The following is a 27,845-nucleotide window of genomic DNA, read 5'->3' on the forward strand; positions in this document are numbered from 1 at the left end:
GGAGTGCAGGTGGGATCTAAGCACGCACCTCTGTGGTGCCCCCGTGTTGAGGATCAGCGTGGCAGATGTGGTGTTGCCTACCCTTTCCACCTGGTGGGGCCGGTAAAGGAAGTCCAGGATCCAGTTGCAGAGGGAGGTGTTTAATCCCAGGGTCCTTGGCTTAGTGATGAGCTTCGTGGGCACTATGGTGTTGAACACTTGAGCTGTGGTCAATGAACAGCATTCTCACATAGGTGTTCCTTTTGTCCAGGTGGGAAAGGACAGTGTGGAGTTTAATAGAGATTGTGTCTGTGGGTTTCCGGGATGATGATGCGACCAGCCATTCAAAGCACTTCATGGCTACCGACATAAGTGCTATGGGGCGGTAGTCATTTAGGCAGGTAACCTTTGCTTTCTTGGGCACAGGGACTATGGTGGTCTGCTTGAAACATGTAGGTATTACTGACTTGGTCGAGGAGAGGTGGAAAATATCAATGAAGACACTTGCCAGTTGGTCCGCGCATGCTTTGAGTACACGTCCTGGTAATCCATCTGGCCTTGTGAATGTTGACCTGTTTAACAGTCTTGCTCATTTTCAGCAAATTTAATAAAATTGTCCGATCCTTAAGAGGCTAATGGTCTTGCTCACATCTGCTACGGAGAGCGTGATCACACTGGCGTCTGGGAACAACTGGTGCTCACATTCATGTTTCAGTGTTGCTTTCCTCGAAGCAATTGAAGGCATTTAACCCGTCTGGTCGGCTCGCGTCACTGGGTTGTGGCTGGGTTTCCTTTTTGTAGTCCATAATAGTTTGCGAGCCCTGCCACAGCCAACGAGCGTCAGAGCCGGTGTAGTAGGATTCCTCCTTAGTCCTGTAATAAACGCTTTGCCTGTTTGATGGTTCGTCGGAGGTCAGAGTGGGATTTCTTATAAGCTTCCGGGTTAGTCCTGCTCCATAACTTCTTGGTGACAGGGGGCAGTAATTTTCACGTCCGGATGAAATGCATGCCCAAATTCAACTGCCTGCTACTCATCCTCAGAAGATAAGATATGCATATTATTTGGATAGAAAACACTGAAGTTTCTAAAACTGTTTGAATCATGTCTGAGTATAACAGAATTTATGAAGCAGGCGAAACCCCGAGGACAAACCATTCAGATTTCTTTTTTTTTGAGGTCACTCTTTTCAATGGGTTTTCATTGGGAATCCAGATTTCTAAGGGACCTTCTTGCAGATCCTTAAATGTCACCAGTCTTTAGAAATTGGTTGAGGTTTTTCCTTTGTGTAATGAAGAAGTAGCCCTGTTCAAAACGAGGGTCACTTCAAGTGTACTGTTAGATAGAGGCACGTGACCAGAAAGGTAGCGTCAGTTTGTTTTCTTCCTGTATTGAACACAGATCATCCCGTCTTTAATTTGATCGATTATTTACTTAAAAATACCTAAAGTTGTATTACAAAAGTAGTTTGAAATGTTTTGGCAAAGTTGAGATATTTTGTAGTTTTGGCAAAGTTTTGAGATATTTTGTAGTGTAGCAAGTTGGAACCGGTGTTTTTCTGGATCAAACGCGCCAAATAAATGGACATTTTGGATATATATCAACGGAATTAATCGAACAAAGGGACCATTTGTGATGTTTATGAGACATATTGGAGTGCCAACAAAAGAAGCTCGTCAAAGGTAATGCATGATTTTATATTTTTATTTCTGCGTTTTGTGTCGCGCCTGCAGGGTTGAAATATGTTTTCTCTCTTTGTTTACTATGGTGCTATCCTCAGATAATAGCATTGTTTGCTTTTGCTGAAAAGCCTTTTTGAAATCTGACATGTTGGCTGGATTCACAACACGTGTAGCTTTTAATTTGGTATCTTACATGTGGGATTTTATGAAAGTTTGATTTTTATAGTCATTTATTTGAATTTGGCGCTCTGCATTTTCACTGGCTTTTGGCCAGGTGGGATGCTAGCTTCCCACATATCCCAGAGAGGTTCAAAGCGACAGTTCATGGCTTTGGCTCAGTGCAGATGTTGCCTATAATCTGAGGCTTCTGGTTCATCGACGCACTTATTGATGAAGCCGGTGACTGAGGTGCTGTACTCCTCATTGCCATTGGATAAATCCCGGAACATATTCCAGTCTTTGCTAGCAAAACAGTCCTGCATCCGCGTCATCTGACCACTTTTGTATATATTGATATAACTATTATATCAAAGTAAACTTGGGAGTCACGTGATGACATGTTGTGTGGTCCTCCCACTACAACTCAAAAGCATTTAATTTATTAGTCTACTGATGAAATAGTGCCTTCAGAATGTATTCATACAGTAGGGGGGCGGTAGGGTATCCTAGTGGTTAGAGCGTTGGACTAGTAACCGGCAGGTTGCAAGTTCAAATCCCCGAGCTGACAAGGTACAAATCTGTCGTTCTGCCCCTGAACAGGCAGTTAACCCACAGTTCCTAGGCCGTCATTGAAAATAAGAATTTGTTCTTAACTGACTTGCCTAGTTAAATAAAGGTAAAAAAATAAATACCTCTTGATTTATTCCTTTTGTTACAGCCTGAATTCAAAATTCTCACCCATCTACACACAATACCCCATAATGAGAAAGTGTAAATATGTTTTTAGAAATGTTGGCAAATTAATTGACAATATAATAGACATCTCATTTACATAAATATTCACACCCCTGAGTCTGTACATTAGAATCACCTTTGGCAGTGATTACAGCTGTGAGTCTTTCTGGGCAAGAATCTAAGAGCTTTCCACACTAAGTTCTTCAAGCTCTCAAATTAGTTATTGATCAAGATGAATTCATATCCCAGTGACTGGTAGAAAGCAGACTGAACCAGGTTTTCCTTCAGGATATTGTCTACTTAGCTCAATTTATCCTGAAAATCTCCCCAGTCCTTAATGATTGTAAGCATACCCATAATATAATGCAGCCACCTCTATGCTTGAGGCAAATGTTTGGGGCAAATCCATTACTACACTTTGTGTTCTGGACAGAAAGTAAATTGCTTTGCCATATTGTTTACAGTATTACTTTAGTGCCTTGTTGCAAACAGGCTGTTTTGGAATGTTTTTTTAAATTCTGTACAGGCTTCTTACATTTCACTCTGTCAATTGGGTTATTATTGTGGAGTAACTACAATGTTGTTGATCCATCCTTTGTTTTCTCCTATCACAGCCATTAACCTGTTGGTGTTAGGGGGCAGTAATTTTCATTTTTGGAGAAAAAAAAAACGTTCCCGTTTTAAACGGGATATTTTGTCAGGAAAATGTGCTAGAATATGCATATAATTGACAGCTTTCGATAGAAAACACTAACGTTTCCAAAACTGTAAAGATATTGTCTGTGAGTATAACAGAACTGATGTTGCAAGCGAAAGCCTGAGAAAAATCCAATCCGGAAGTGCCCCAGGTTTAGAAAGCGCTGCCTTCCATTGACTCCCTATATGGCTGTGAATGTACCATCAACGAGCTTACGCTTTCTACGTATTCCCCAAGGTGGTGTCTACAGCATTGTCACGTTGTTTTACGCATTTCTGTTGAAGAATAGCCGTATGGGGGCACATTGGTGGCTCCGAGAGAGACTCGCGTAAAGTGCAGAGGTAGCCATTACTCCAATCGATCCTAGAGAAAAAGGAATTATCCCGACGAATATATTATCGAATAGATATTAGAAAAACACCTTGAGGATGGATTCTAAACAACGTTTGCCATGTTTCTGTCGATATTATGGAGCTAATTTGGAGGAGAAAAATGGCGTTGTGGTGACCGCAATTTCCGGGCGATTTCTCAGCCAAACGTGAAGAACAAACGGAGCTGTTTCGCCTACAAACATAATATTTTGGGAAGAAATGAACTTTGGCTATCTACCTGGGATGCTCGTGAGTGAACATCTGAAGTTCATCAAAGGTAAACGATTTAATTTGATTGCTTTTCTGATTTCCGTGACAAGGTTGCTTGCTGCTAGCAAGGCATAATGCTATGCTAGGCTATTATAAACTTACACAAATGCTTGTCTAGCGTTGGCTGTAAAGCATATTTTGAAAATCTGAGATGACAGGGTGATTAACAAAAGGCTAAGCTGTGTTCCAATATATTTCACTTGTGATTTTCATGAATAGGAATATTTTCTAGGAAGATTTATGTCCGTTGCGATATGCTAATTAGTGTAAGATGATGAGAACGGTCCCGTTCACGGGATGGGATGTCACTAGAGGTTAAACTCTAACTGTTTTAAAGTCACCATGGAGAATTCCCTGAGCGGTTTCCTTCCTCTCCATCAACTGAGTTAGGAAGAACGCCTGTATATTTGTAGTGGCTGGGTGTATTAATACACTGTCCAACACCGTCCATGCTCAAAGGGATATTCACGGTCTGCTTTTTTTTTTTTTTTACCCATCTACCAATAGCTGCCCGTCTTTGCGAGTCACTGGAAAGCCTCCCTGGTCTTTGTTGTTGAATCTGTTTGAAATTCACTTCTCGACTGAGAGACCTTACAATTATCTGTATGTGTGGGGTAAGGAGATGAGGTAGTCATTCTAGTCATGTAAAACGCTATTATTACACGCAGTCATGCAACTTATGAGACTTGCACATTTTTACTCCTGAACTTATTTAGGCTTCCCATGACAAAGGGGTTTAATACTTACTGACTCATGACATTTCAGCTTTTCATTTTTTTTAAACTAATTTGTAAAATCATAATTCCACTTCGACCTTATGGGGTTTTGTATGTTGGCCAGTTTAATCAATTTTAAAAAGTCAAGGCGTGTGAATACTTTCTGAAGGCACAAAGTTATAATGACCTTCACAGCGTGACGAAAATGCATGGTGATGAGCTTGACGGGTCTTTGTATGATATTTTATTATGAAGATTTTAGAATATTTGCATAAATCTGTCGCCAATTGGATGGAAACCATAGCTACTGCCATTTGTATTCTATAACATCCCATCCCCTTGTGTTTGTGTGTCGAGTCAATCAACAGCAAGTGAATTTCAGTGAAATTATGGTCTGTGCCAGTCTAATCTGGGCTTTTAACCTTCCTCCCTGTCTGTGTGGTTGTGGTGAACCTCAAGGGTTCTGGTGTGTTTCCTCTCTAACCCTTCTCTGCTCTCTGGCTGTGGTCCAGGTGAGCAACACGCCGGCTGTGAAGCAGCAAGGATCAGCCCCTCAGCCCTCCCCCCAGCAGCCCCTCCCCAGCGACAAACAGCACGGACACGACATTGCAGCCTCCCCAAGGACTCTCCAGCGTCAAGGGTGAGCTTTTCATTTACATTTTTAGTAATTTAGCAGACACTTGAGTCATTTATGGGCTAGAGCACTGTACAGTACATTCGGAAAGTATTCCCTTTTTTCCACATTGTTACGTTACAGCCTTATTCTAAAATGGATTAAATAATTTTTTCCCCCTTCAATCTTCACACAATACCCCATAATGACAAAGCAAAAACAGGTTTTTAGACATTTTTCCAAATGTATTAAAAATAAAGCTTATATCTTATTTACATAAATGTTCAGACCCTTTGCTATGAGACTCGAAATTGATCTCCAGTGCATCCTGTTTCCATTGATAATCCTTGATGTTTCTACGACTTGATTGGAGTCCGTAGGAAATTCATTTGATTGGACATGATTTGAAAGGCACACACCTCTCTATATAGTTGAAGTTGGAAGTTTACATACACCTTAGCCAAAGACATTTAAACTCTTCTATACTTTTTCACAATTCCTGACATTTAATCCATGTAAAAAATGTCCTGTCTTAGGTCGGTTAGGATCACCACTTTATTTTAAGAATGTGAAATGTCAGAATAATAGTAGAGAATTATTTATTTCATCTTTTATTTCTTCATATTCCCAGTGGGTCAGAATTTTACATGCACTCAATTAGTATTTGGTAGTATTGCCTTTTTAAATTGTGTGGGGTCGGGTGCCTTCCACAAGCTTCCCACAATAAGTTATGTGAATTTTGGCCCATTCCTCCTGACAGAGCCCCAGTGTAACTGAGTCAGGTTTGTAGGCCTCCTTGCTCACACACGCTTTTTCAGTTCTGCACACACATTTTCTATGAGATTGAGGTCAGGGCTTTGTGATGGCAACTCCTATACCAATAGCTTGACTTTCTTGTCCTTAAATAATTTTGCCACAACTTTGGAAGTATGCTGGGGGTCATTGTCCATTTGGAAGCCCCATTTGCGAACAAGCTTTAACTTCCTGGCTCATGTCTTGAGATGTTGCTTCAATATATCCACATAATTGTATTCCTCGTGATGTCATCTATTTTGTGAAGTTCACCAGTCCCTCCTGCAGCAAAGCATTCCCACAACATGTTGCTGCCACCCCCGTGTTTCACAGTTAGGATGGTGTTCTTCGGCTTGCAAGCCTCCCCCTTTTTCCTCCAAACATAACGATGGTCATTATGCCCAAGCAGTTCTATTTTTGTTTCATCAGACCAGAGGACATTTCTCCAAAAAGTACAATCTTTGTCCCCATGTGCAGTTGCAAACCGTAGTCTGGCTTTTTTATGGAGATTTTGAAGCAGTGACTTGACTTCTTCCTTGCTGAGCGGCCTTTCAGGTTATGTCGACATATGACTCGTTTTACTGTGGATATAGATACTTTTGTACCTGTTTCCTCCAGCATTTTCACAAGGTCCTTTGCTGTCCTTCTGGGATTGATTTGCGCTTTTCACACCAACGTACGTTCATCTCTAGGAGACGGAGCGCGTCTCCTTTCTGAGTAGTATGACGGCTGCGTTGTCCCATGGTGTTTATACTTGCATACTATTGTTTGTACAGATGAACGTGGTACCTTCAGGCGTTTGGAAATTGCTCCCAAGGATGAACCAGACTTGTGGAGGTCTACAATTGTTTTTCTGTGGTCTTGGCTGATTTCTTTTGTTTTTCCCATAATGTCAAGCAAAGAGGCACTGAGTGAGTTTGAAGGTAGGCCTTGAAATACATCCACAGGTACACCTCCGATTGACTCAAATTATGTCAATTAGTCTATCAGAAGCTTCTAAAGCCATGACATAATTTTCTGCTTTTTAACCTCATGGAACTCTAGGGGCAGTATTCTCATTTTTGGATAAAAAAACGTTCCCATTTTAAACAAGATATTTTGTCACGAAAAGATGCTCGACTATGCATATAATTGACAGCTTTGGATAGAAAACACTCTGTTTCCGAAACTGCAAAGATATTGTCTGTGAGTGCAACAGAACTAATGTTACAGGCGAAACCCAGATGAAAATCCAATCAGGAAGTGCCACATTTTTTTGAAACCGCCTCATGCCAATGACTCCTTATATGGCTGTGAATGAGCTACGAATGAGCTTACGTTTTCTACGTATTCCCCAAGGTGTCTTACAGCATTGTGACGTTTTACGCATTTATGTTGAAGAATAGCCATAAGGGACCACATTTAGCAAGTGGTCACATGATGACTCCGAGAGAAAACACAAGTAGCCATTTTTACAATCGCTTCTTATGAGAAACCAATTGTCCCGACGGATATTTTATCGAATAGCTATGTGAAAAACACCTTGAGGATTCATTCTAAACAACGTTTGCCATGTTTCTGTTGACATTATGGAGCTAATTTGGAAAAAACGTTTGGTGTTGTAGTGATGGCATTTTCCGGTCGATTTCTCAGCCAAATGTGAAGAACAAACGGAGCTATTTCGCCAACAAAAATAATATTTTTGGAAAAAATAACATTTGCTATCTAACTGGGAGTCTCCTGAGTGAAAACATCCGAAGTTCTTCAAATGTAAATGATTTCATTTGATTGCTTTTCTTATTTTCGTGGAAATGTTGCCTGCTGGTAGCACGGCATAATGTCATGCTAGGCTATCGATAAACTTACAAATGCTTGTCTAGCGTTGGCTGTAAAGCATATTTTGAAAATCTGAGATGACAGTGTGATTATTAACTTCTTGACCATACTTGAGACGCAGACGTCTCAAGTATGCCCCTGGAAATGCAAATGCGCTACGCTAAATGCTAAATGTACTCGTTACAACTCAATCTTTGATCAAAATTCACAAGCAGGGTATTGAATTAAAGCTACACTCGTTGTGAACCTAGCCAGCAAGTCAGATTTTTAAAATGCTTTTCGGCGAAAGCATGAGAAGCTATTATCTGATAGCATGCACCCCCCAAAATGCCAGCACGACACGTAAACAACAGATTTTGCGGTAGCCGGCGCTACCCAAAACGCAGAAATAAAATATAAAACATTCATTACCTTTGACGAGCTTCTTTCTTGGCACTCCTATATGCCCCATAAACATCACTATTGGGTCTTTTTTTCGTTTAAATCGGTCCATATATACCCAAAATAGCTTTGTATGGAAGCTGTGTCATTCAGAAAAAAAACAGTTTTTAAACGCTGCGTAATTTTTTAAAATTAAAAAAGTCGACGATAAACTTTCACAAAACACTTCGAAATCCTTTTGTAATTCAACTTTAGGTATTAGTAAACGTTTATAATCTATCAAAATGATTACAGGGCGATGTCTTTTCAATAGGTCTTCACTTGCAAAACAATGGCTTCTAATATCTTCATCAACTACATCCGGGTGAAGACTGGGAAAATGGAGGTCAGATAGATGGATTTTCCAACAATTAATTCAATTGAAAATGAGGACAATGGCGCCATCGTGCGGAATTTGTATGAATTGCAGGCAGTTCGATATTAAATTCTGTTCTCTTTTAACAACTCGTGGAAGTGACTTATGGAAATTATTTTTAGCTTTCAGAGAGCAGTTTTTCTTGCGTTTTTCAATGAAACACACGATCTGTTATAGTCACAGCCGTGATTTAACCAGTTTTATAAACTTCAGAGTGTTTTCTATCCACACATACTAATCATATGCATATACTATATTCCTGGCATGAGTAGCAGGACGCTGAAAAGTTGCGCGATTTTTAACAGAATTTTCGAAAAAGGAGGGGGTAGAAGTAAGAGGTTTAACAAAAGGCTAATAAGTGTGTGTCAATATATTTAATTTGTGATTTTCATGAATAGGAATATTTTCTAGGGATATTTATGTCCGCTGCATTATACTAATTAGTTTCAGGCGATGATTACTTTCCCGGATCCGGGAAGGGTAGTATCAAGAAGTTAAAGGCACAGTCAACTTAGTGTATGTAAACTTCTGACCCACTGGAATTGTGATACAGTGCAGTGAGATGTGAAATCTGTCGCTAAATTTTTTTTGAAAAATTGATTGTCGTGCACAAAATAATGTCCTAACTGACTTGCCAAAACTATAGTTTGTTAACCTGTTGAGTGTAGGGGGCAGCATTTTGATGTTTGGATGAAAAACGTACCCAAATGAAACTGCCTATTTCTCAGTTCCAGAAGCTAGAAGATGAATATAATTGTCAGATTAGGATAGAAAACACTCTAAAGTTTCCAAAACGGTCAAAATATTGTCTGTGAGTATAACAGAACTGATATTGCAGGCGAAAACCTGAGGAAAATCCAACCCGGAAGTGCTGTTTTTCCTGAAAGCTCTCTGTTCCATTGCCTGCCTTCACTCCATTTAAAGGGATATCAACCAGATAGTTTTTACAGTCTTTAGACATAGTTTCAGGCTTTTATTCTGAAAAATGAGCGAGAAAGATGATATCGCGTCAGTGGATGGCTGGGTGCATGCGCAACAGCTTGGAGCAGACATTTTTCTTTTTCTCCTATTGAAGAAGCTACAGTCCCGGTTGAAATATTATCAATTATATATTGTAAAAACAACCTGAGAATTGATTATAAAAATGTAAAAAAAAACGTTTGACATGTTTCTACTAACTTTAAGGATACTATTTGGAATTTTCGTTTGCGATGTCTTGACCGCTCGAGCCTGTGGATTTCTGAACATAACGCGCCAACCAAATGGAGGTATTTTGGATATAAAAATAATATTTTTGGAACAAAAGATAATTTATTGTAACTGGGAGTCTCGTGAGTGCGAACATCCGACGATCATCAAAGGTAAGCGATTTAATTTATTGCTTTTCTGACTTTCGTGACCAATCTACTTGGCTGCTAGCTGTTTGTAATATATTTTGTCTACTGAGAGAGATGTCCTTACATAAACACTGGGAATGCTTTCTCCGAAAAGCTTTATTGAAATCTGACACGCCAGGTGGATTAACAACAAGCGTTTTGTGTTTTGCTATATTGCACTTGTGATTTCATGAAAATTAAATATTTTTTGTAATTTAATTTGAATTTGGCGCTCTGCAATTCAGCGGATGTTGACAAATGATCCCGCTAACGGGATGGGTGCATCAAGAAGTTAACAAGAAATTTGTGGAGTGGTTGAAAAACAAGTTTTAATGACTCCATCCTTAGTGTATGTAAACTTCCGACTTCAACTGTATGTGGTCCCACAGTTGGCCGCGCATGTCAGAGCAGAACCTAAGCCTTGAGGTCGAAGGAATTGTCCGTAGAGCTCAGAGACAGGATTGTGTCTCGGCACATCTGGGAAAGGGTACCAAACAATTTTTGCAGCATTGAAGATCCCCAAGAACACAATGGCCTCCATCATTCTTAAATGGAGATGTTTGGAACCACCAAGACTCTTCCTAGAGCTGTCCGCCCGGCCAAACTGATCTATCGCAGGAGAAGGATCTTGGTCAGGGAGGTGACCACGGTCCTGATGGTCCCCCTGACAGAGCTGCAGAGTTCTTCTGTGGAGATGGGAGAACCTTCCATAAAGAGAACCATCTCTGCAGAACTCCAATCAGGCCTTTATGGTAGTGCTCAGATGGAAGCCACTCCTCAGCAAAAGGCACCTGACAGCCCGCTTGGATTTAGCCAAAAGGCACCTAACGACTCTGACCATGAGAAACAAGATTCTCTGGTCTGATGAAACCAAGATTGAACTCTTTGGCCTGAATGCCAAGTGTCACGTCTGGAGGAAACATGGCCCTACTGTGAAGGATGGTTGTGGCAACATCAAGCGTGTGGATATTTTTCAGCTGCAGGGACTGGAAGACTAGTCAGGATCGAGGGAAAGCTGAACGGAACAAAGTACAGAGATCCTTGATGAAAACCAGAGTGCTCAGGACCTCAGACTAGGGCAAAGGTTCACCTTCCAAAAAACCAACAAACCTAAGCGCACAACCTTAACCACGCAGGAGTGGCTTCAGGACAAGTCTCAATGTCCTTGAGTGGCTCAGCCAAATCCTGGACTTGAACCCGGTCTAACATCTCTGAAGAGATATGAAAATATTTGTGCAGTGACTCTCCTCATTCAATCTGACACAGCTTGAGGATATGCAGAGAAGAATAAGAGAAACTCCCCACATAGATGTGTCAAACTTGTAGCGTCATACCCAAGAAGACTTGGTGCTTCAGCAAAGTACTGCGTAAAGGGTCTGAATACTTGTGTAAATGTAATATTTCAGTTTATTTATACATTCGCAAAAAAAAAAATCTTAAAGCAAAAACTGTCATTATTGGGTATTGTGTACATTGAAGAAACCAATACATTTTTGAATAACATTGTGTGGCGTTGAATGTGTTAATTTGTGTTTTTAGTGTGGGAAATCTATTTACAAAAAAATTAACAGTGCAGATGCTCCTATCTATAGAAGACAAAACAACCACATATTGCTAGTAAGATTCTTCAAGAAACTCTGGTCTGACTGATGTGAAGCAAAAACAGAACAATGCCATACGTGAGCCTGCCTTGTAGGAGACAATTTAATTTGTCAATATGTCATGTTGTGGCACCACCTGCTGGCGGTTTATAGAACATTGCATTGTATCGCTACACACAAAGACAATGGATGCACCATTGTTTAACCAAAGAAATCAAGACGACATCAAGTTAAACACATCTGATATGTATTGGAACTGTTAAGCGGATTTAACCAAATATCACGATTCACAAGCCACTGAGAATACAATATTACAAAATTAAGTATTACAATGTAGATTACCCCACCCTGACTGTAGTCAGACACTGGACTTCATGGGTGTTTTGAGCTTAAAATAATATGCAGAATGTGTCAGTCTTTTCTGATGTGGACCCTTTTCTCTGGTTGTATTTGATCAGCAGAATCTCACATAATATGCACAATTGTTTAGTTATTTGATTTCTAAGCACCTTAATTGTTGATATTATGCCGTGTTGGTCTGTTTTGTATGATATATTGGTTTGACCCTCCTGTCTCCTCTCTTACAACAACAAGGTTGGTGTTAGTGTTATTACAGCAGAATATCGTTGGCATATAATTAGTCTGACCCTCTTGTTGCGCCTCTGTCATTCCACAGCAGTCAGAGGAGTCCATCCCCGGGTCCTAACTACGTCCCCCCCAGCAGCAGCAGTGCCACCACCTCCACCCCCTCCAGCTCTTCTTCCTCCACCCGACCAGCCTCCTGCTCCTTCACCCCCTCCCTAGCAGCACACTTCAATGAGAATCTCATCAAGCATGTCCAGGGCTGGCCCGCCGACCACGCAGAGAAACAGGTAGGATACGCATTTAAGGAATTGTATGCATTGTTTTTTATTATTTCACCAGTAAAGATATTTGGTAAAGAGCATAGAGAGTGTATAGATTTTACAGTATTGGGTAACCTATCCATTTGATTATTTTGATGTGAACCCAGATTCATTATGCAATGATCAGTGTCATTGCTGTTGTTCTTTTTGATTTTCTTTGATTATTTTAAACTTTTTTATCTTCCCCCCCAGGCTTCCAGACTACGTGAGGAGGCCCACACCATGGGAAGCATCTACATGTCTGAAAATTGCACAGAGCTCAAAAATCTCAGATCCTTAGTTCGAGTCAGTGAAATTCAAGCGACATTGCGCGAGCAGAGGTAAGAGTCCAGACCCCAATTGCCTGCGATATGCATGTTAACATCCATGTGTTCTATTATTACAAATCTTTTAACATGACAACTAATACATATTTTTTTCTACTCTTGTCTAGGATATTATTTTTGAGACAACAAATTAAAGAACTTGAAAAGTTGAAGAATCAGAATTCCTTCATGGTCTGAGAACTTGAGTTGAAGAATGGAGAGGATAGGGTGGAGAGACCCATTGCACATGGTCGTAAGAGAGCCGTTGGTTGGGAGAACTGTTCTTGTTCTGTGCCCAGTCTTAACACAAGCCGCAGTTGGGTTGGCTTTGGACCGTTGGGCATGGAGAGTGCTGGGCTTGTGGGAGAGGGTCTGAGTGGTTGGTCGGTTGGTTGGGGAAGAGGGGAGGAAAAAGGGTTGATACAAGACATGGCCTGTGTCCCAAATGGCACCCTATTGCCTTTATAGTACACTATGTAGTGGATAGGGTGCCATTTGGGATGCCCCTAGGGTTGGTTTTGTATGTGCCCTGGAGATGTAGATTTCTTGTAGATGTTATCCATGTTGTAAATATGTTTTGTAGATTATTGAAACCATGGAAAGCCATGCTTATCAAAGCTTTTGACATCCAAACTAATCAACGTTATGCCGAGGAAGTAACGGCTTAATTTCATAGCCTCCTTCATATTAAACTTGTCTGTCAGTGTGTATGTCCCAAATGCCACACTATTTCCTCTATAGTGCACTACTTTTAACCAGAACCCTATAGGCCCTAGTCAAAAGTAGTGCACTATATTGGGAATAGGATGCTATTTGGGACGGCACTGTCAGTCTGCAGACTTGAAGCTTTTGTTTTAATAGATGGGTGAACCATTGCCTTGAGAACATCTATGACCTGCATGGAAACGGTGGAGTATAGTATTATACAGTCAATAATAACTGAAACATTAACTTAGTATAAAACAAGCAAGCAAGGTAAAACAAACTCACTGGTTTTTCTCTGCTCTTGAATAATAATAATGCTCAATGGATTAAAGTTATTTTCCCTATCATCCCCCTTTGGTTGAAGTATAATGGTTACACACACACAGGATGTGTCCCAAATGGCACACTATTTCCTATGTGTATTGAACTACTTTTGGTTAAAATTTGCACTATATAGGGAGTAGGGTGATATTTGGGAGACGGCCGCACACAGCTACCCATCCCCACCTTCCTCCTGCAGAAAGGTACATAATGTCTGGTCGCAATGGTTCAGATCTGTTTGTTCACAGCTCCCTGTGGCCCTGTCCTGCATTTCCTAAAATGAAAAACAAACAAACCAGTGCCTGGTGGTGTGATGAGTGAGTGAAGGGGGGAAAAAAGAAGGTGCCACAATTGTGTGCTGCTTTGAGATCAAGGACCATTCCCACTGCTAGCCCCTCCATAACTCCCACCCTGGTCATACCCATTACATGCAGGAGCCCAACCCCGTGGTCTAGCTCCTATAATGTAGAGGAGCCAGGAAGAGTAAAAACCCTCCTTTTTTTTCCTCAAACTTTCCAGCAAGTTTTTTTTTGGGGGGGGGGGTACTTATATTAAAAGCAAGGTGGCACAGTCTTGGTTCAACCGAGAGTTCATTCCTATGTACAGTTGATAAAGTCATAATGGAGTTTAAGAAGTAAAGAAAAAGACTTTATTAAAAAGTTGCAGTGCTACTAGTATATCAGAATATGTTATTAATAAATTATTTCTACACTTTTCTTTGCACAATGAGTGCTACTTGGAGCTATTAAAGCAGCTGTTTGGGGGGCACTGGCAAGGTATAGGGTATGTCTGAAATGGCACCGTATTCCTGATTTGGTACATTACCCTTGACCAGGGCCCATAGTCAAAAAGACTAAAAAGGAGAAGATGTCATAATTCTCCAGATTTTTCAGGAAGTGCAATGGAAGCCAAATGGCACTCAGTGAATTGACCTGAATGACACAATTAGAACTACTGGCTCCCATTTGTACTTCTTGCTCTCTGTTATGAGTCTCTCGTCTCCTTTTTAGTCTTCTTACCTAAAGGGCCTGGTTAAAAGTGGTGCACTATATAGGGAACAGGGTACCATTTGGGATGTGGACATGGAGGTGCTGATCACTAACCTCACACACCAGGGTCAGAGGTTGAGCAGAGCAATGACAGCCAATGTGATATGTGCGTATTGTAATAAACATGCTAAACTCAAGTGAGCACTGGTTATTATTTTATTGGAGTTCTGTTAGTGTTTTGTTTATTACTATTAATGCTAGTGCCTTGTTGAAAGTCTTAAGTCACACAACCTCTGACATGGAAATAAATATACCATGTTTTTTTCTATTTGATCCAGTAACAAAAAGATATTCAACAAGTGTTTGTCATGCATCGATCTATAGGGTTGTTTTTGGCACTCGTCCATACTTGCACCTTTGTATCCCCCCCCTGTTCACTCCGAGTCAGTACAGAAACAGTGGCTTTGTACCAAATGGTGCCCTATGTATAACAATAGTGCTCTATGTAGGAAATGGTGCGATTTGGGAAGTAAACGGTGTCCTGAGCTGTGACTGCCTGATTTTTCTCCACTGTTCTAATCTTCTATTCAGTCTGATTTGAGATGCACCAACACATTCAGTAAAGCTGGCCACATCATTGCTTTGTATATTGTTTTCCTCTGAAGTATATTGAAAAAATAAATAAAATATGCCTCTACAGAACCAAGTTCTCTGTTTTGACCTCGTCAGTTCAGTACTTGTGACATACGTGTTTATTAATGTTATTTGTTCAAAACTAGCCTGAGTGCCAGTGTCTGCTGTCATGTTTACTCATTGTCAGGTCCAACATGTTTGGTTTGATGATGGACTCGGCAAGAGCTCAAACAGATCTGGGACCAGGGTAACTTGTTCCAATGTTCCCACAATGAACATGTTGAATGTTTCCAATATATCATAGTGTTCAGTATGTCTAGGGTAACCTAAATAAACTACCACAGAAGAACGACAGTTCAAGTTAGTCCTTTATGTTGACAGTGCATTTGGAAAGTATTCAGACCCCTTGACCTTTTCCACATTTTGTTACATTAAAGCCTTATCCAAAATGGATATGTAATTTTTCCCTCCGTATACACAATATCCCATAATGACAAAGCCAAAACAGATTTTGAGTGTTTTGCAAATTGTATTAAAAATAATTTTAAAAATGCCTTGTTTATTTAAGTATTCAGGTTAAGATGCTTGAAATTGTGCTCCAGTGCATCCTGTTTCCTATGGAGTCCTGTGGTAAATGTATTTGATCTGACATGATTTAGAAAGGCACACACCTGTCTATAAGGTCCCACAGTTGACATTGCATCTCAGAGCAAAAACCAAGCCATGAGGTTGAAGGAATTGTCTGTAGAGCTCAGAGACGAGGCACAGATCTGGGGACTGGTACCAAAACAGAAGTTTGGAACCACCAAGACTCTTCCTAGAGCTGCCTGCCCGGCCAAACTGAGCAATTGGCGGAGAAGGGCCTTGTTTAGGGAGGTGACCAAGGTTCTGATGGTCACTGACAGAGCTGCAGAGAACCTTCCAGAATGACAACCATCTCTGCAGCACTCCACCAATCAGGCATTCATGGCCAGATGGAAGCCTTTCCTCAGTAAAATACACGTGACAGCCCGCTTGGAGTTTGCCAACAGGCACCCAAGGACTCTCAAACCATGAGAAACATTCTCTGGTCTGATGAAACCAAGATTGAAGTCTTTGGCCTGAACCTGGCACCATCCCTATGGTGAAGCAATTCGGTGGCAGCATTATACTGTGTGGATGGTTTTCAGTGGCAGGGACTGAGAGACTAGTCATGATCGAAGGAAAGATGAACGGAGCAAAGTACAGAGAGATCCTTGATGCAAACCTGCTCAGGACCTCAGACTGGGTGAAGGTTCACCTTCCAACAGAACAACGACAGGAGAAACTCAGGAGAATTTCCCAGAATACAGGTGTGCCAAGCTTGTTGAGTCATACCCAAGAAGAATCGAGACTGTAATTGCTGCTAATGGTGCTTCAACAAAGTACTGAGTATAGGGTCTGAATACTTTTGTAAATGTGATATTTATAAAAAAAATATACATATTATACATTTGCAAACATGTCTAAAAACCTGTATGCTTTGTCATTGTGTGTATCGTGTGTAGATTGATGAGAGAAAAAAACTATTTAATACATTTTAGAATAAGGCTATAATGTAACAAAATTTAGAAAAATCAAGGGGTCTGAATATTTTCTGAATGCACTAAGTGGACTGCTGCCATTAGGTATCTGGCAATGCTAGCCAGTCCTCACTTTCTCCTTTCTCCCCTCATGTCTCCACGAGTTGTCACTCTTTCCTCTACCCAATGATTCTTTCTTCATTTAAGATTCCTGTTTTCCTTCCCTTTTCCCAGTTGCTACTTTAGATTTCTTTCTCCTATGCAGGACGGAGAAACCCCCATGAAAATCAGTAGGTTTACTAAGAAGGGCTCTGAATGCAATGGATGAAGAAATATGCAGACCTCAACAACAATGTCAAGAAGTGTTGAACCTTGAGTGAGTCTGGCTACTGTTGCGTCACAGATTCCACTCGTTACTAAATGACACTGTTGCCTTTCCCCTAGAATTGCACCTCCATACTGTGCGTTTGGAAAGTATTCATGACAGAAATATCACATTTACATAAGTATTCAGACCCTTTACTCAGTACTTTGTTGAAGCACCTTTGGTAGCGATTACAGCCTCGAGTCTTCTTGGGTATGATGCTACAAACTTGGTACATCTAATAATGACACCGGAGGGGATGGCATTAAAAACTGTAAAATATTATGTTTCACTGAGTCGTGGCTGAACGACAACACAGATAATATAGAACTGGCTGGGTTTACTGTGCATCGGCAGGACAGAGAAGCTACGTCTGGTAGGCGGGGGGGGGGGGGTCTATTTGTCAATAACAGCTGGTGCGCGATGTCTAATATTAAAGAAGTCTCGAGGTATTGCTCGCCTGAGGTAGAATACCTCATGATAAGCTGTAGACCACACGATCTACCAGGAGAGTTCTCATCTATATTATTTGTAGCCGTCTATTTACCACCAAAAACCGATGCTGGCACTAAGACCGCACTCAACGAGCTGTGTAAGGCCATAAGCAAACAAGAAAATGCTCATCCTGAAGCAGCACTCATAGTGGCCGGGGACTTTAATTCAGGAAAACTTAAATCTGTTTTAAAAAAACACATTTTGTTTTCTTAACCATTCACTTTTGCATAATCTATTCTACCCCATAATGTGGAAATGAATGACCATCATAGGCCAGATGCATAGCCTAGTTTGTCTTGTCCATTCTCAATGTCCTACCCTGAACCAACTGCATGAAACTAAACAGCCTGCCATTTTCAAATCAAATCAAATGTTACAGGTGTAGTAGGCCTTACAGTGAAATGCTTATCTACAAGCACTCGACCGACAACACAGTTTAAAGAAAAATACTTTAAAAAATACATTTTAAAATAAAAGTAACAAATAATTAAAGAGCATTAGTAAAATAACAATAGCGAGGCTATATACAGGGGCTACTGGTATAGAGTCAATGTGCGGGGGCACCGGTTAGTCAAGGTAATTGAGATTTTTAAGGCATATTAAAATGACTGAACAGTGATTTGAGTTAATTGATTGGTTTGAGATCATTTGAGTTAAGCTGATTGCTTGATTAATTGATTGATTCATTCAGCAGAAAATGTTTCATGCAAGAGAGAAAAAAGAATGAAAACCTGTCTATCCGTGACTACCATCCACAGTTGGCAGGGGACATTTCACTCTGAGCCAGTAGATGGCATTATTCGACCATACAACTGAGGTCAACCCAGTATCACAGATTATTGTGAAATAGACACAAATTGCTTATGGGAAATTTGTGGCAGACACACAAAAAAGTGTATTTTTTTGTGTGCAGTGCACGAGTTTGTATACAGTGCATTTCAACCACAGATAACGACAGTAGGTTACTTAAGACATATATGGCCATATAATACGAATGTATAGCAATCCAAAGGTTGTGTGTTTGAATCTCATCATGGATAACTTTAGCATTTTCTCTAATTAGCTACTTGCAACTACTTACTACTTTTGAGATACTTTGCAACTACTTAGCATGCTAGCTAAGCTTAACCCTAACCTTAACCCTTTAACCTTACTCCTAAACCTAACCCTTTAACTACTTAGCTAGCATGTTAACTATCCCTAACCTTATCCCCTAAACCTAACTCTGACCTTAACCCCTAGCCTAGCTAACGTTAGCCACAACAAATTGGAATTAGTGTAATGTACACTAATGCATTATTAAGAAAGAAAGTCATGTAATGCACACAAAATGCATTGTGATGAAAAAGTGGACTTTTTTGTGTGCCTGTCACGAGTTTCGAATAAGTAATTTGTGTTCATGTTACAATAAAATGTGATGGTGCGTTGCCTGAGATACAGACAAAAGGCCTAACTTTCATGCAGGGAACATGCCATTCATTATGGTTCATCCATAGAGCACCTCAAGGCCTTTTGGATATTATTACCATATCTGATTATATATCGCCACCTCTATTTCATTTCTGAAGTTTATTAGAATTTAGAAGTGTCATGTTTGTTATAAAGATTAGCAATATTAGCAGAGTGTGAAAACAGTTGCAAGGATAAGAGTAGGCCTACATCGGACATTTCTAAAATGGTGTAACTACTTGTCATTTCTAGAGGCAGATCAACAGGTTTAGGTTTAGCCTAGTTTGTTCAACAGATTTGGGTGGATGATAAAAAGCAGGTGTAGGTCTGGCGTCTCTCAGGAAAGCTTTACCCTTTGACATTGTGTCTATGACCGTCTGGCAAAAACGTGTCTCAATTCAATTCAAAGGACTTTATTGGCATGGGAAACACATGTTTACATTGCCAAAGCAAGTGAAATAATTAAGCTAAAAAACAAAAGTGAAACAAACAGTCAGAAAAGAGGTGTAAACATTGCACTCACAAAAGTTTCAAAAGAGTAGAAACATTTAAAATGTTGGGCCTATATCATGGCTATGGCTATGTAATAGCGAGAGGCATCTCTCTGTCTCTCGCTATTCTTTGTAGGCTGGAGATATTATTTTCCATTTAGGCCCAGGCCTAGCATTTTCTTTTGGTATGAATATTTTTCATATATGGCTTAGGCTACTAGTTGGCTTGACATTTTCACAGAATATGTGACTAGGCATTTAACTACCATCATGAGAATGTTGCCATTGTTTCCTTTTCCGGGGATTCCGCCCAAAGGTGTTAATTAGGGGATAGAGAGATGAAAACTACTGCTGCATAGTTTACCACGAGAATGTTCGACGCTATCAGTATAAAAGCTTACCTAGCTAACATTCCATGTAGCCCATAATCCTGTTCGTTCATGGAATTCTGAAATAAACTAATTCTCAAGTTGAACACTTTAGCCTAAAATAGGTATTCAATATCCTAATATTCCTAACCCATGTAGGCCTATAGCCCACAACCCAGACATGGGATGGCTGGCTGCTCAGGCTGCTACATAATAAGCATACGACATTGGTGAATAACACTTAACCTTTTTCCTGAATAATGTAATTTATGATTGTTTGGTTGTAATTCGTTCTTGTCTCTCAGTCAATCAACCTTTAAAAACATTTTTTTTCATTATTATTATTTTTTTTTAAACCAAACGTCAAACTGTCTTGGACTACAGTTTCCAAAGTAATCAGAATCAACAGAATAGGTTTGATTTGGGCTGGTTGGTTTTGATATCGATCGGAGACTAGTGCTGCTGTGTGTTTTGCATGGGATTGTTTCGAGGGTAATTGAGTGTCCATGTCTGTCTGTGTCGTTTCAGTGGCGCCAAGTGTCTTTTTGGATTGCTAATTTCTCTAAACGCCTATTAACCCCCCATAACATCCATTTACACAGGCAGCAGCAATCTATACTGAACACAAATATAAACACATCATGCAACAATTTCAATGATTTTACTGAGTTAATGTTCATATAAGGAAATCAGTCAATTGAAATAAATCAATTAGGCTCTAATCTAGGTATTTCATGACTAGGCAGAAGCACAGCCATTGCTGGGCCTGGGAGGGCATAGGCCTACCCACTGGGGAGCCAGGCCAAGCCAATCAGAATATTTTTTTTACCCACAAAAGGGCTTTATTACAGACATAAATACTCCTGAGTTTCATCATCTGTCCGGATGGTTGGTCTCAGACGATCCCGCAGGTGAAGAAGTCGGATGTGGAGGTCCTGGGCTGGTGTGGTTACACGTTGTAAAGCCAGTTGGACGTACTGCAATATGTTGGAGGTGGCTTATGGTAGAGAAATTAACATTCAATTATCTGGCAAAAGCTCTGGTGGAAATTCCTGCAGTCAGCATGACAATTGCACACTCCCTCAAAATCTGTGGCCTTTATATGTCCACAGCACATGGTGCACCTATGTAATGATCATGCTGTTTATTCAGCTTCTTGATATGCCACACCTGTCAGGTGGATGGATTATTTTGGCAAAGGAGAAATGCTCACTAACAGGGATGTAAACAAATTTGTGCACAACATTTGAGAGAAATAAGCTTCTTGTGCTTATGTAAATTTTCCAGGATGTTTTATTTCAGCTCATGAAACATGGGACCAACACTTTACATGTTGCGTAATAGATCTCTGGGCTGGCATAGGCTGGGGAACCTGCTCGTGGTGGCGTCCGCCTAACGAGGCAATTTGGATAGGCTACATACATACAGGTAGGTAAAGATGAGCTCATAGCCTAACTTCTAAATAGATTAGACTATGTTTTCATTATTAGTTTATATTCTACCTGAATAGCCTAAGGCATGTATAGACCTATTTTATGCTGCTTTTTATTAAAACAATGTAGCCAACACTCACGGCTACATTGATTGACCCAAACTGTAACACTGTTACATTGCATTGACTAGTCAGTATAAGAGAGTGTATGGCACTTACATAGAGTAGGAGGAATGTTAAATTGTGTGAATGCAATGGAAATCAATGGAAATCTAAGGTATGCAAATTACGCTCGGGATGACCCAATGAGCACTCAGTGGGCGGACTTAGGTTACGTATCGAAGTCTGGCTCAGATATTTCTTCAACTCAAGAGCCTCTCCCCGAAGTCGACTAGTGAAGTGTTGATGCGAGAGTGAGCAACCATTTATTCACATTTCGTTGGTTTCGGATTATAAATGTTATGCACAACCATCATCGCGGGTGTCTGTGAAGTCGGAGTGGACAAGTAGTTACGAGATTTATCACTTTTTCTACTCATGGAATGTATTTTTTTTCTTATTTTCAGCAGCTATAAACATTTCGTTTTTTTCCTGCAGAGCTATCCAAGTAAGGTAAAAGTCGGATTTTAGGGCTATTTCTCTTGTAACCTAGTTTTCTCGATGCAGGGACAAGCCATTCGTTTTTTTGTTGTTATTTTCTTACGTCTTCCAACCGATTGTGATTGTGGCAACATTTGTTCGCGGTCCACCGCTATCTTCTGCAGCGTTCATGTAACCTTGTCTTCGAGCTCAGCCCTACGGGTTTTGCTACTGGGATAAGGGGACTAAAAAGTTACTTGTCATAAATGGATCGCCATTCCAGTTTCATTTGCATTTGGCTACAACTGGAACTGTGTGCCATGGCTGTTCTTCTTACTAAAGGTAAACCTTGATCCCTAAAAACGTGCTTTTAAGTTAGCTTTTTTGGATATGTTTCTAAATGTCTCTCAATCAGCAATACGTTTTATAATTCTACCAGATATTCCAACACGAGAGGTGTCTTAATTGTTATTACTAAGAAAACGCAACTTTCTATCCAGTAGGTGTTCTGTGTGTCCCCCATGAGTTCATATAGCAAGGCCTTCCATTATGGTAAAATTGGCACTAAACAGACTGAATGACTCAAATGGTTATCATAGTTCTCGCGTGTGTGCACACGCACTATTTGATACGTGTGATATTATGTAGCCTATAGCGGTTAATGTAAAGAAATAAACTCAATTAACTCGAATCTCCAAATAACTTAAAATCAAAGCTCAGTAGGTAGGCCTAGGCTGCTATAGTATACTGGTGATTGTCTGGTATATACAGCATTTGGCATTTATAAGACAGTAGTGTATTAGAGTGCCATAATGCTTCTATAATGTGTTGTTTAGGGCCCAATGTAATGCAGGTCCATGTCAATGGTCAGCTCATGATGTTTTAATAAAATGACAGCATGTAACTGAGACTCTGAAAGTAGCCTACACACAAACAGCTTGTAACAACATACAAAGGCCCGCATTTACCTGGGTGCATCTCTGTGTTTTTTTGTTTGTTGCTGTCTTGTAACACAGTGTTAATAAAGATAAGGATTTCTATTGAAATGTATAACAACTCAATACAAATAGCCTGTGCCATATTTAACCGTTTTAAAACCACAGCCTAAGAGTAAACTAAAACATCTGAATATAAGTGAAACGCTACTCATAACATTTGCAACGCGTTTTTATCACTATTTTTATTTCAATAAAGAAAAGGTGCAAAAAAAAAGAATAATGATAAGGTTGTTTGGTGAAAGCTTGTGAGATGAGAAGCCAGGGGAACACCCAGCCCATCCTGACCACACTAAAGCTTGCGTGCAAGCTGAAAAGGGAGTCTCCTGCACCACTCTCACCCCCCTTTACAAGTTTCCACTTGGGTTGAATTTTTGAAAACTTTGGCACACAAACCACTAATTATAAGCTACACGGTTCCTGTTTTATAATACGGACTAAAAGGACCATTTTGCACGGAAAGCTCTTAAACTCGGCTTATTTGCTGTAATTTAAACTGAGAAATACTTCTCAAAGTATTTCAGGGTTTACCTTGTCATTTACATGTATTTTGACAATGTTGCCAATGTCACTTCAGTCCTAATTTGTGAGTCTTAAAAAGATAAGTAGTCTGGTTTCTGGGTCTTGAAATAGCGAGGTGACATCATGATTTGATTTTAAAAGCAAAGTAGGTAGACTATAGGCAAGGCTATTGACCTTATTTTATTCTGGGATAATTACAGCGTTGTGTGTGACTAACTCATATAGCCTACGTCCAGCTGACAAGTTTATAACATTTCACTTATTTTACTATGAAACACAAGATTTCTCCCCTGTCAGAATACGTTTGATTTCCCAAACTGCTAACGTTACCCTGTTAGAAAACATAGGCATAGTCCATTTCAAATCTGTGAATTAAGACGTTATTATTACTAGATAATAATATGTAGAATGTGTGGTCTGACATGTTGGTGGTGGGTAGGCTATAGCCTAATATTTAGCCTAAAATACTTCATAAACAAAGACTTACATGCATTTCCTAATTTCTTATTTTAGGAGAAATACGGTGTTACTGTGATGCCCCCCACTGCGTGGCCACAGGCTACATGTGCAAATCGGAACTAAACGCCTGTTTCACCAAGGTGTTGGACCCTATGAACACGAACTCGCCTCTCACACACGGGTGTCTAGATCCCATAGCAAACGCTGCCGACGTGTGCAGCGCTAAGAACACAGATGCCCTGAGCGGGGGCTTGTCCACACTAGAATGTTGTCACGACGACATGTGTAACTACAGAGGACTACACGACCTGGCGCACACCAGAGAATCTACAGGTAAGGAAGGAGAGAGAATGGACACTTTCAATTGCCCTACTGTGGCTCTGTAAACTGTATGGATATTGAAGTTATTATGTTCTATTCTACTCGTTTGACAAGGTTCATAATGTGTGATAGACAGAGCAACCAAAGTGACGATTTGTTGTGTAGCCTACTGTTTACATGTGTCATAGTCCTATGCTGGAACTCTATCGACAACGGCCTACTGTAAGGACATGCTGTCCATACACTTTTGTCTTTAACAATTCCGTCTTTAACAAAACTTCAGTTTGACTTTTAATCGGAAGCCAGCCTTGTAGAATATCCCTTCTCAGACTGTATGTAGCGGTGCCGAAATACTAGCTTCATTGAGTTATGGAAAGGTGCATACAGCCTTACAGAGAGGAAGAGCTCTCAAGTAGGGATTTCTGTTATGACTCAGTCCAAGGGAGTTTAACTCGTTTAGTAGCTGAATAATTTTTTTGGGGGGGCTCTTATTTTAGAAAGGCAACTCATTGCATTCACCTTCTGAAAGCAGAAGACAAGTTTCCATTGAACATCGGTGTACATTGCACAATAAAATAATCGTATTTTCCCTCCACCTCCAGACCACGGCAGGTACCAGCCTGAGAGCAACAACCATAACCTGGTCACGCGGGTACAGGAGCTGGCCTCTGCCAAAGAGGTGTGGTTCAGGGCGGCGGTGATTGCGGTGCCTATCGCGGGAGGCCTCATCCTGGTTCTTCTCATCATGCTGGCTTTAAGGATGCTCCGCAGCGAGAACAAGCGGCTGCAGGACCAGAGGCAGCAGATGTTGTCACGGCTCCACTACAGCTTCCATGGCCACCACACTAAGAAGGGCCACGTGGCAAAGCTAGACTTGGAGTGTATGGTGCCTGTGACGGGCCACGAGAACTGCTGCCTCACCTGTGACAAGATGAGACAGGCAGACCTGGGAAATGACAAGATACTGTCACTGGTACACTGGGGGATGTACAGTGGGCACGGGAAGCTGGAGTTTGTATAACTTACTTTTCTAAGATCGTTTGACTTCACTTTATGTCCCACCACACCCTTCCCCACCCGCCCCCCAAAAAACAGCCAAGACTGCCTCCTCCACTCGTTGGGGTTTCTCTTTTAACTTAAAAAATGAATCCCCTTTTTTGTCCATTGTACTTATCTGTTTTCTTCAATGGAAGAAAAAAAGAGGACAGAATTGAACGCAAGCCTTGTGGTTTTTGCTAAAGGAGCACTTTACTTGAAAATTAAAGGCAAACCAATGAGGAGCTGAGCGGGCAGGGCTGAGCTGACGGATTGAAAGAGCTCTGTCAAGACCCTGTCTGCCTGTGCATCCTGGACTTTACACAGACTGCTGAAGGATTCCAAATCGGTCTTATTTGCACAATTGTAAAAACAAAAAAACTTTGTTTTGCTTAAAGAAAAGCTAAATAGGAGAAGAATTTTACACTGACACCAGGGTACAAAAAAGTACTTTTTGAGGAGTATAGGTGACTTAAGGTGTGTACACTCCTCTGTACGTTTCTTGATCCAAGCTAATTGTAAAGATTGAAAATATATATATTTTTGTCTGAAAGAAACACCCTGTTCTGTGATGTTCTTCCCTGCTACGTGTGTGTGAGAGAGCGAGAAAGAGAGATGAGAGCTGTGGCTCATGTCAGAGAGGCCTTTTTTCTATCTGTTTCTTTCTGGGTTGTGTGTCTATACAGTACTATGTAAGAGGATGTGTGGCGAGAGAGGAACACGCTGCCTCTGTGATGTGTGCTGGACCAGGCAGAGAGAGTGTGTGTGTGTGTGTGTGTGTGTGTGTGTGTGTGAGTGTGTGAGTGTGTGAGTGTGTGAGTGTGTGTGTGTGTGTGTGTGTAGGTCTGACTTCATAGTGAGGCCATGTTTCACAGTAGTGCTCCACATGACTCAGTCATTCTTGAACTTCCTCCAAAGGTTAGGATCTCAGCTTCAAACAAATGTTGTTTATTTCATTGCACATGCTGGATTTCTCCTGGAAGTAGTGTGGATATTTATTTTATACTCAATCGAAGGCCTGTATAATCCCTCCCCATTCAGCTTCTCTGGATGTGTTTCTGCCGACACACTAACCCTCCTGTATCCAACCTCGTGTTGATGAAGAGGGCTTTTTTCCCTGCCAAGCAACTAGGCTAGCGATTATGCCAAATATCTCATTACACCACTTAGAAATAGATCTCAAGTGTGATGGTGGGATTTGTTTTATTAAGAGAGTTATTGATGAGCTATTAAGATAGTTAATATGGCACCTACAGACTTATGGGTTTAATAATGTGAAGCATGTATTTATTTTTATTGTTGTTGAAAACCCCCATCACTTCTTTTCCCAGTATGTGTTCCTCTCCCATCGATTTGGCCTTCTACTTTATTACATATTAATACTTCCCTGATGATGTCTGAGAGGGGAGGGATGAACATGCAGGAGCACAAACACACACAGTATGCACTCACCCACGCATGCAAGCACACACACACACACACACACACACACACACACACACACACACTCTCAGGGAGACTAGTAGAGCATCTTCATGCACATACAGACCGGATGCACCGTCACAGTGGCCTACAATAAAAGTATTCTCCAGGCCCATTACGATAGGCTACCATTTTGCTGAGAGGCAGGCGGTCATGCTGTTTGTATTGACATGCACATGTAATGAGGTGGTCAACTGGTTTCCTTCAAAAGCCCAATTTGTTTTGAAGTGACTTCAAACTCCTTCCTTTCTAACTTGCCAGTGAATTTGTATTGATATACAGTACCAGTCAAAAGTTGACACACCTACTCATTCAAAGGTTTTTCTTTATTTTCTACATTGTAGAATAATAGTGAAGACATAAAAACTATGAAATAGCACATGTAGAATAATGTAGTAACCAAAAAAGTGTTAAACGAATCAAAATATATTTTAGATTCTTCAAAGTAGCCACACTTGGACTTGATGACAGCTTTGCACAATCTTGGCATTCTCTCAACCAGCTTCACCTGGAATGCTTTTCCAACAGTCTGGTAGGAGTTCATACTTGTTGGCTGCTTTTCCTTCACTCTGGTCCAACTCATCCCATACCATCTCAATTGGGTTGAGGTCAGGTGATTGTGGAGCCTAGGTCATCTGATGCAGCACTCCATCACTCTCCTTCTTGGTCAGATAGCCCTTACACAGCCTGGAGGTGTGTTGGGTCATTGTCCTGTTGAAAAACAAATGATAGTCCCACTAAGCACAATCCAGATGGGATGGCTATGCTGGTTAAATGTGCCTTGAATTCTAAATAAATCACTGACAGTGTCACCAGCAAAGCACCCGACACCATCACACCTCCTCCTCCATGCT

The 27,845-nt window shown here is 40.7% G+C and overlaps 2 protein-coding genes across 3 annotated transcripts in view; both read left to right on the forward strand.

Annotated features, from left to right (window-relative positions):
* The window catches only part of LOC139367248 (WW domain-containing adapter protein with coiled-coil-like), a 78,202-nt gene extending 62,671 nt beyond the window's left edge, over nucleotides 1–15,531 (forward strand). For both annotated transcript variants that reach the window (XM_071105493.1, XM_071105494.1), the window contains 4 exons: nucleotides 5,120–5,247; nucleotides 12,277–12,472; nucleotides 12,698–12,825; nucleotides 12,939–15,531. In XM_071105493.1, the coding sequence (XP_070961594.1) occupies nucleotides 5,120–5,247; nucleotides 12,277–12,472; nucleotides 12,698–12,825; nucleotides 12,939–13,008 (522 nt within the window). In that variant the 3' untranslated portion in view covers nucleotides 13,009–15,531. The remainder of the gene's footprint in view (nucleotides 1–5,119; nucleotides 5,248–12,276; nucleotides 12,473–12,697; nucleotides 12,826–12,938) is intronic.
* A 6,431-nt stretch (nucleotides 15,532–21,962) lies between these two features.
* LOC139367249 (BMP and activin membrane-bound inhibitor homolog) lies at nucleotides 21,963–26,066 on the forward strand. The gene is made up of 3 exons (XM_071105495.1): nucleotides 21,963–22,519; nucleotides 24,208–24,486; nucleotides 25,077–26,066. The coding sequence occupies exons 1-3, from the start codon at nucleotides 22,444–22,446 to the stop codon at nucleotides 25,493–25,495; spliced, it is 774 nt and encodes a 257-aa protein (XP_070961596.1). The 5' UTR covers nucleotides 21,963–22,443; the 3' UTR covers nucleotides 25,496–26,066.
* The last annotated feature ends 1,779 nt before the right edge of the window (nucleotides 26,067–27,845 follow it).

The sequence above is a fragment of the Oncorhynchus clarkii genome, chromosome 15 (assembly GCF_045791955.1).
Source record: "Oncorhynchus clarkii lewisi isolate Uvic-CL-2024 chromosome 15, UVic_Ocla_1.0, whole genome shotgun sequence".
Taxonomy (NCBI): Eukaryota; Metazoa; Chordata; class Actinopteri; order Salmoniformes; family Salmonidae; genus Oncorhynchus; species Oncorhynchus clarkii.

Bases quoted from the DNA above. Each gene is read 5' to 3' on its own strand.
- LOC139367249 (XM_071105495.1), top strand. From the start codon at position 22,444: ATGGATCGCCATTCCAGTTTCATTTGCATTTGGCTACAACTGGAACTG. The intron at 22,520-24,207 runs GTAAACCTTGAT...TTCTTATTTTAG, and splicing joins GGCTGTTCTTCTTACTAAAG to GAGAAATACGGTGTTACTGT. The intron at 24,487-25,076 runs GTAAGGAAGGAG...CTCCACCTCCAG, and splicing joins GCACACCAGAGAATCTACAG to ACCACGGCAGGTACCAGCCT.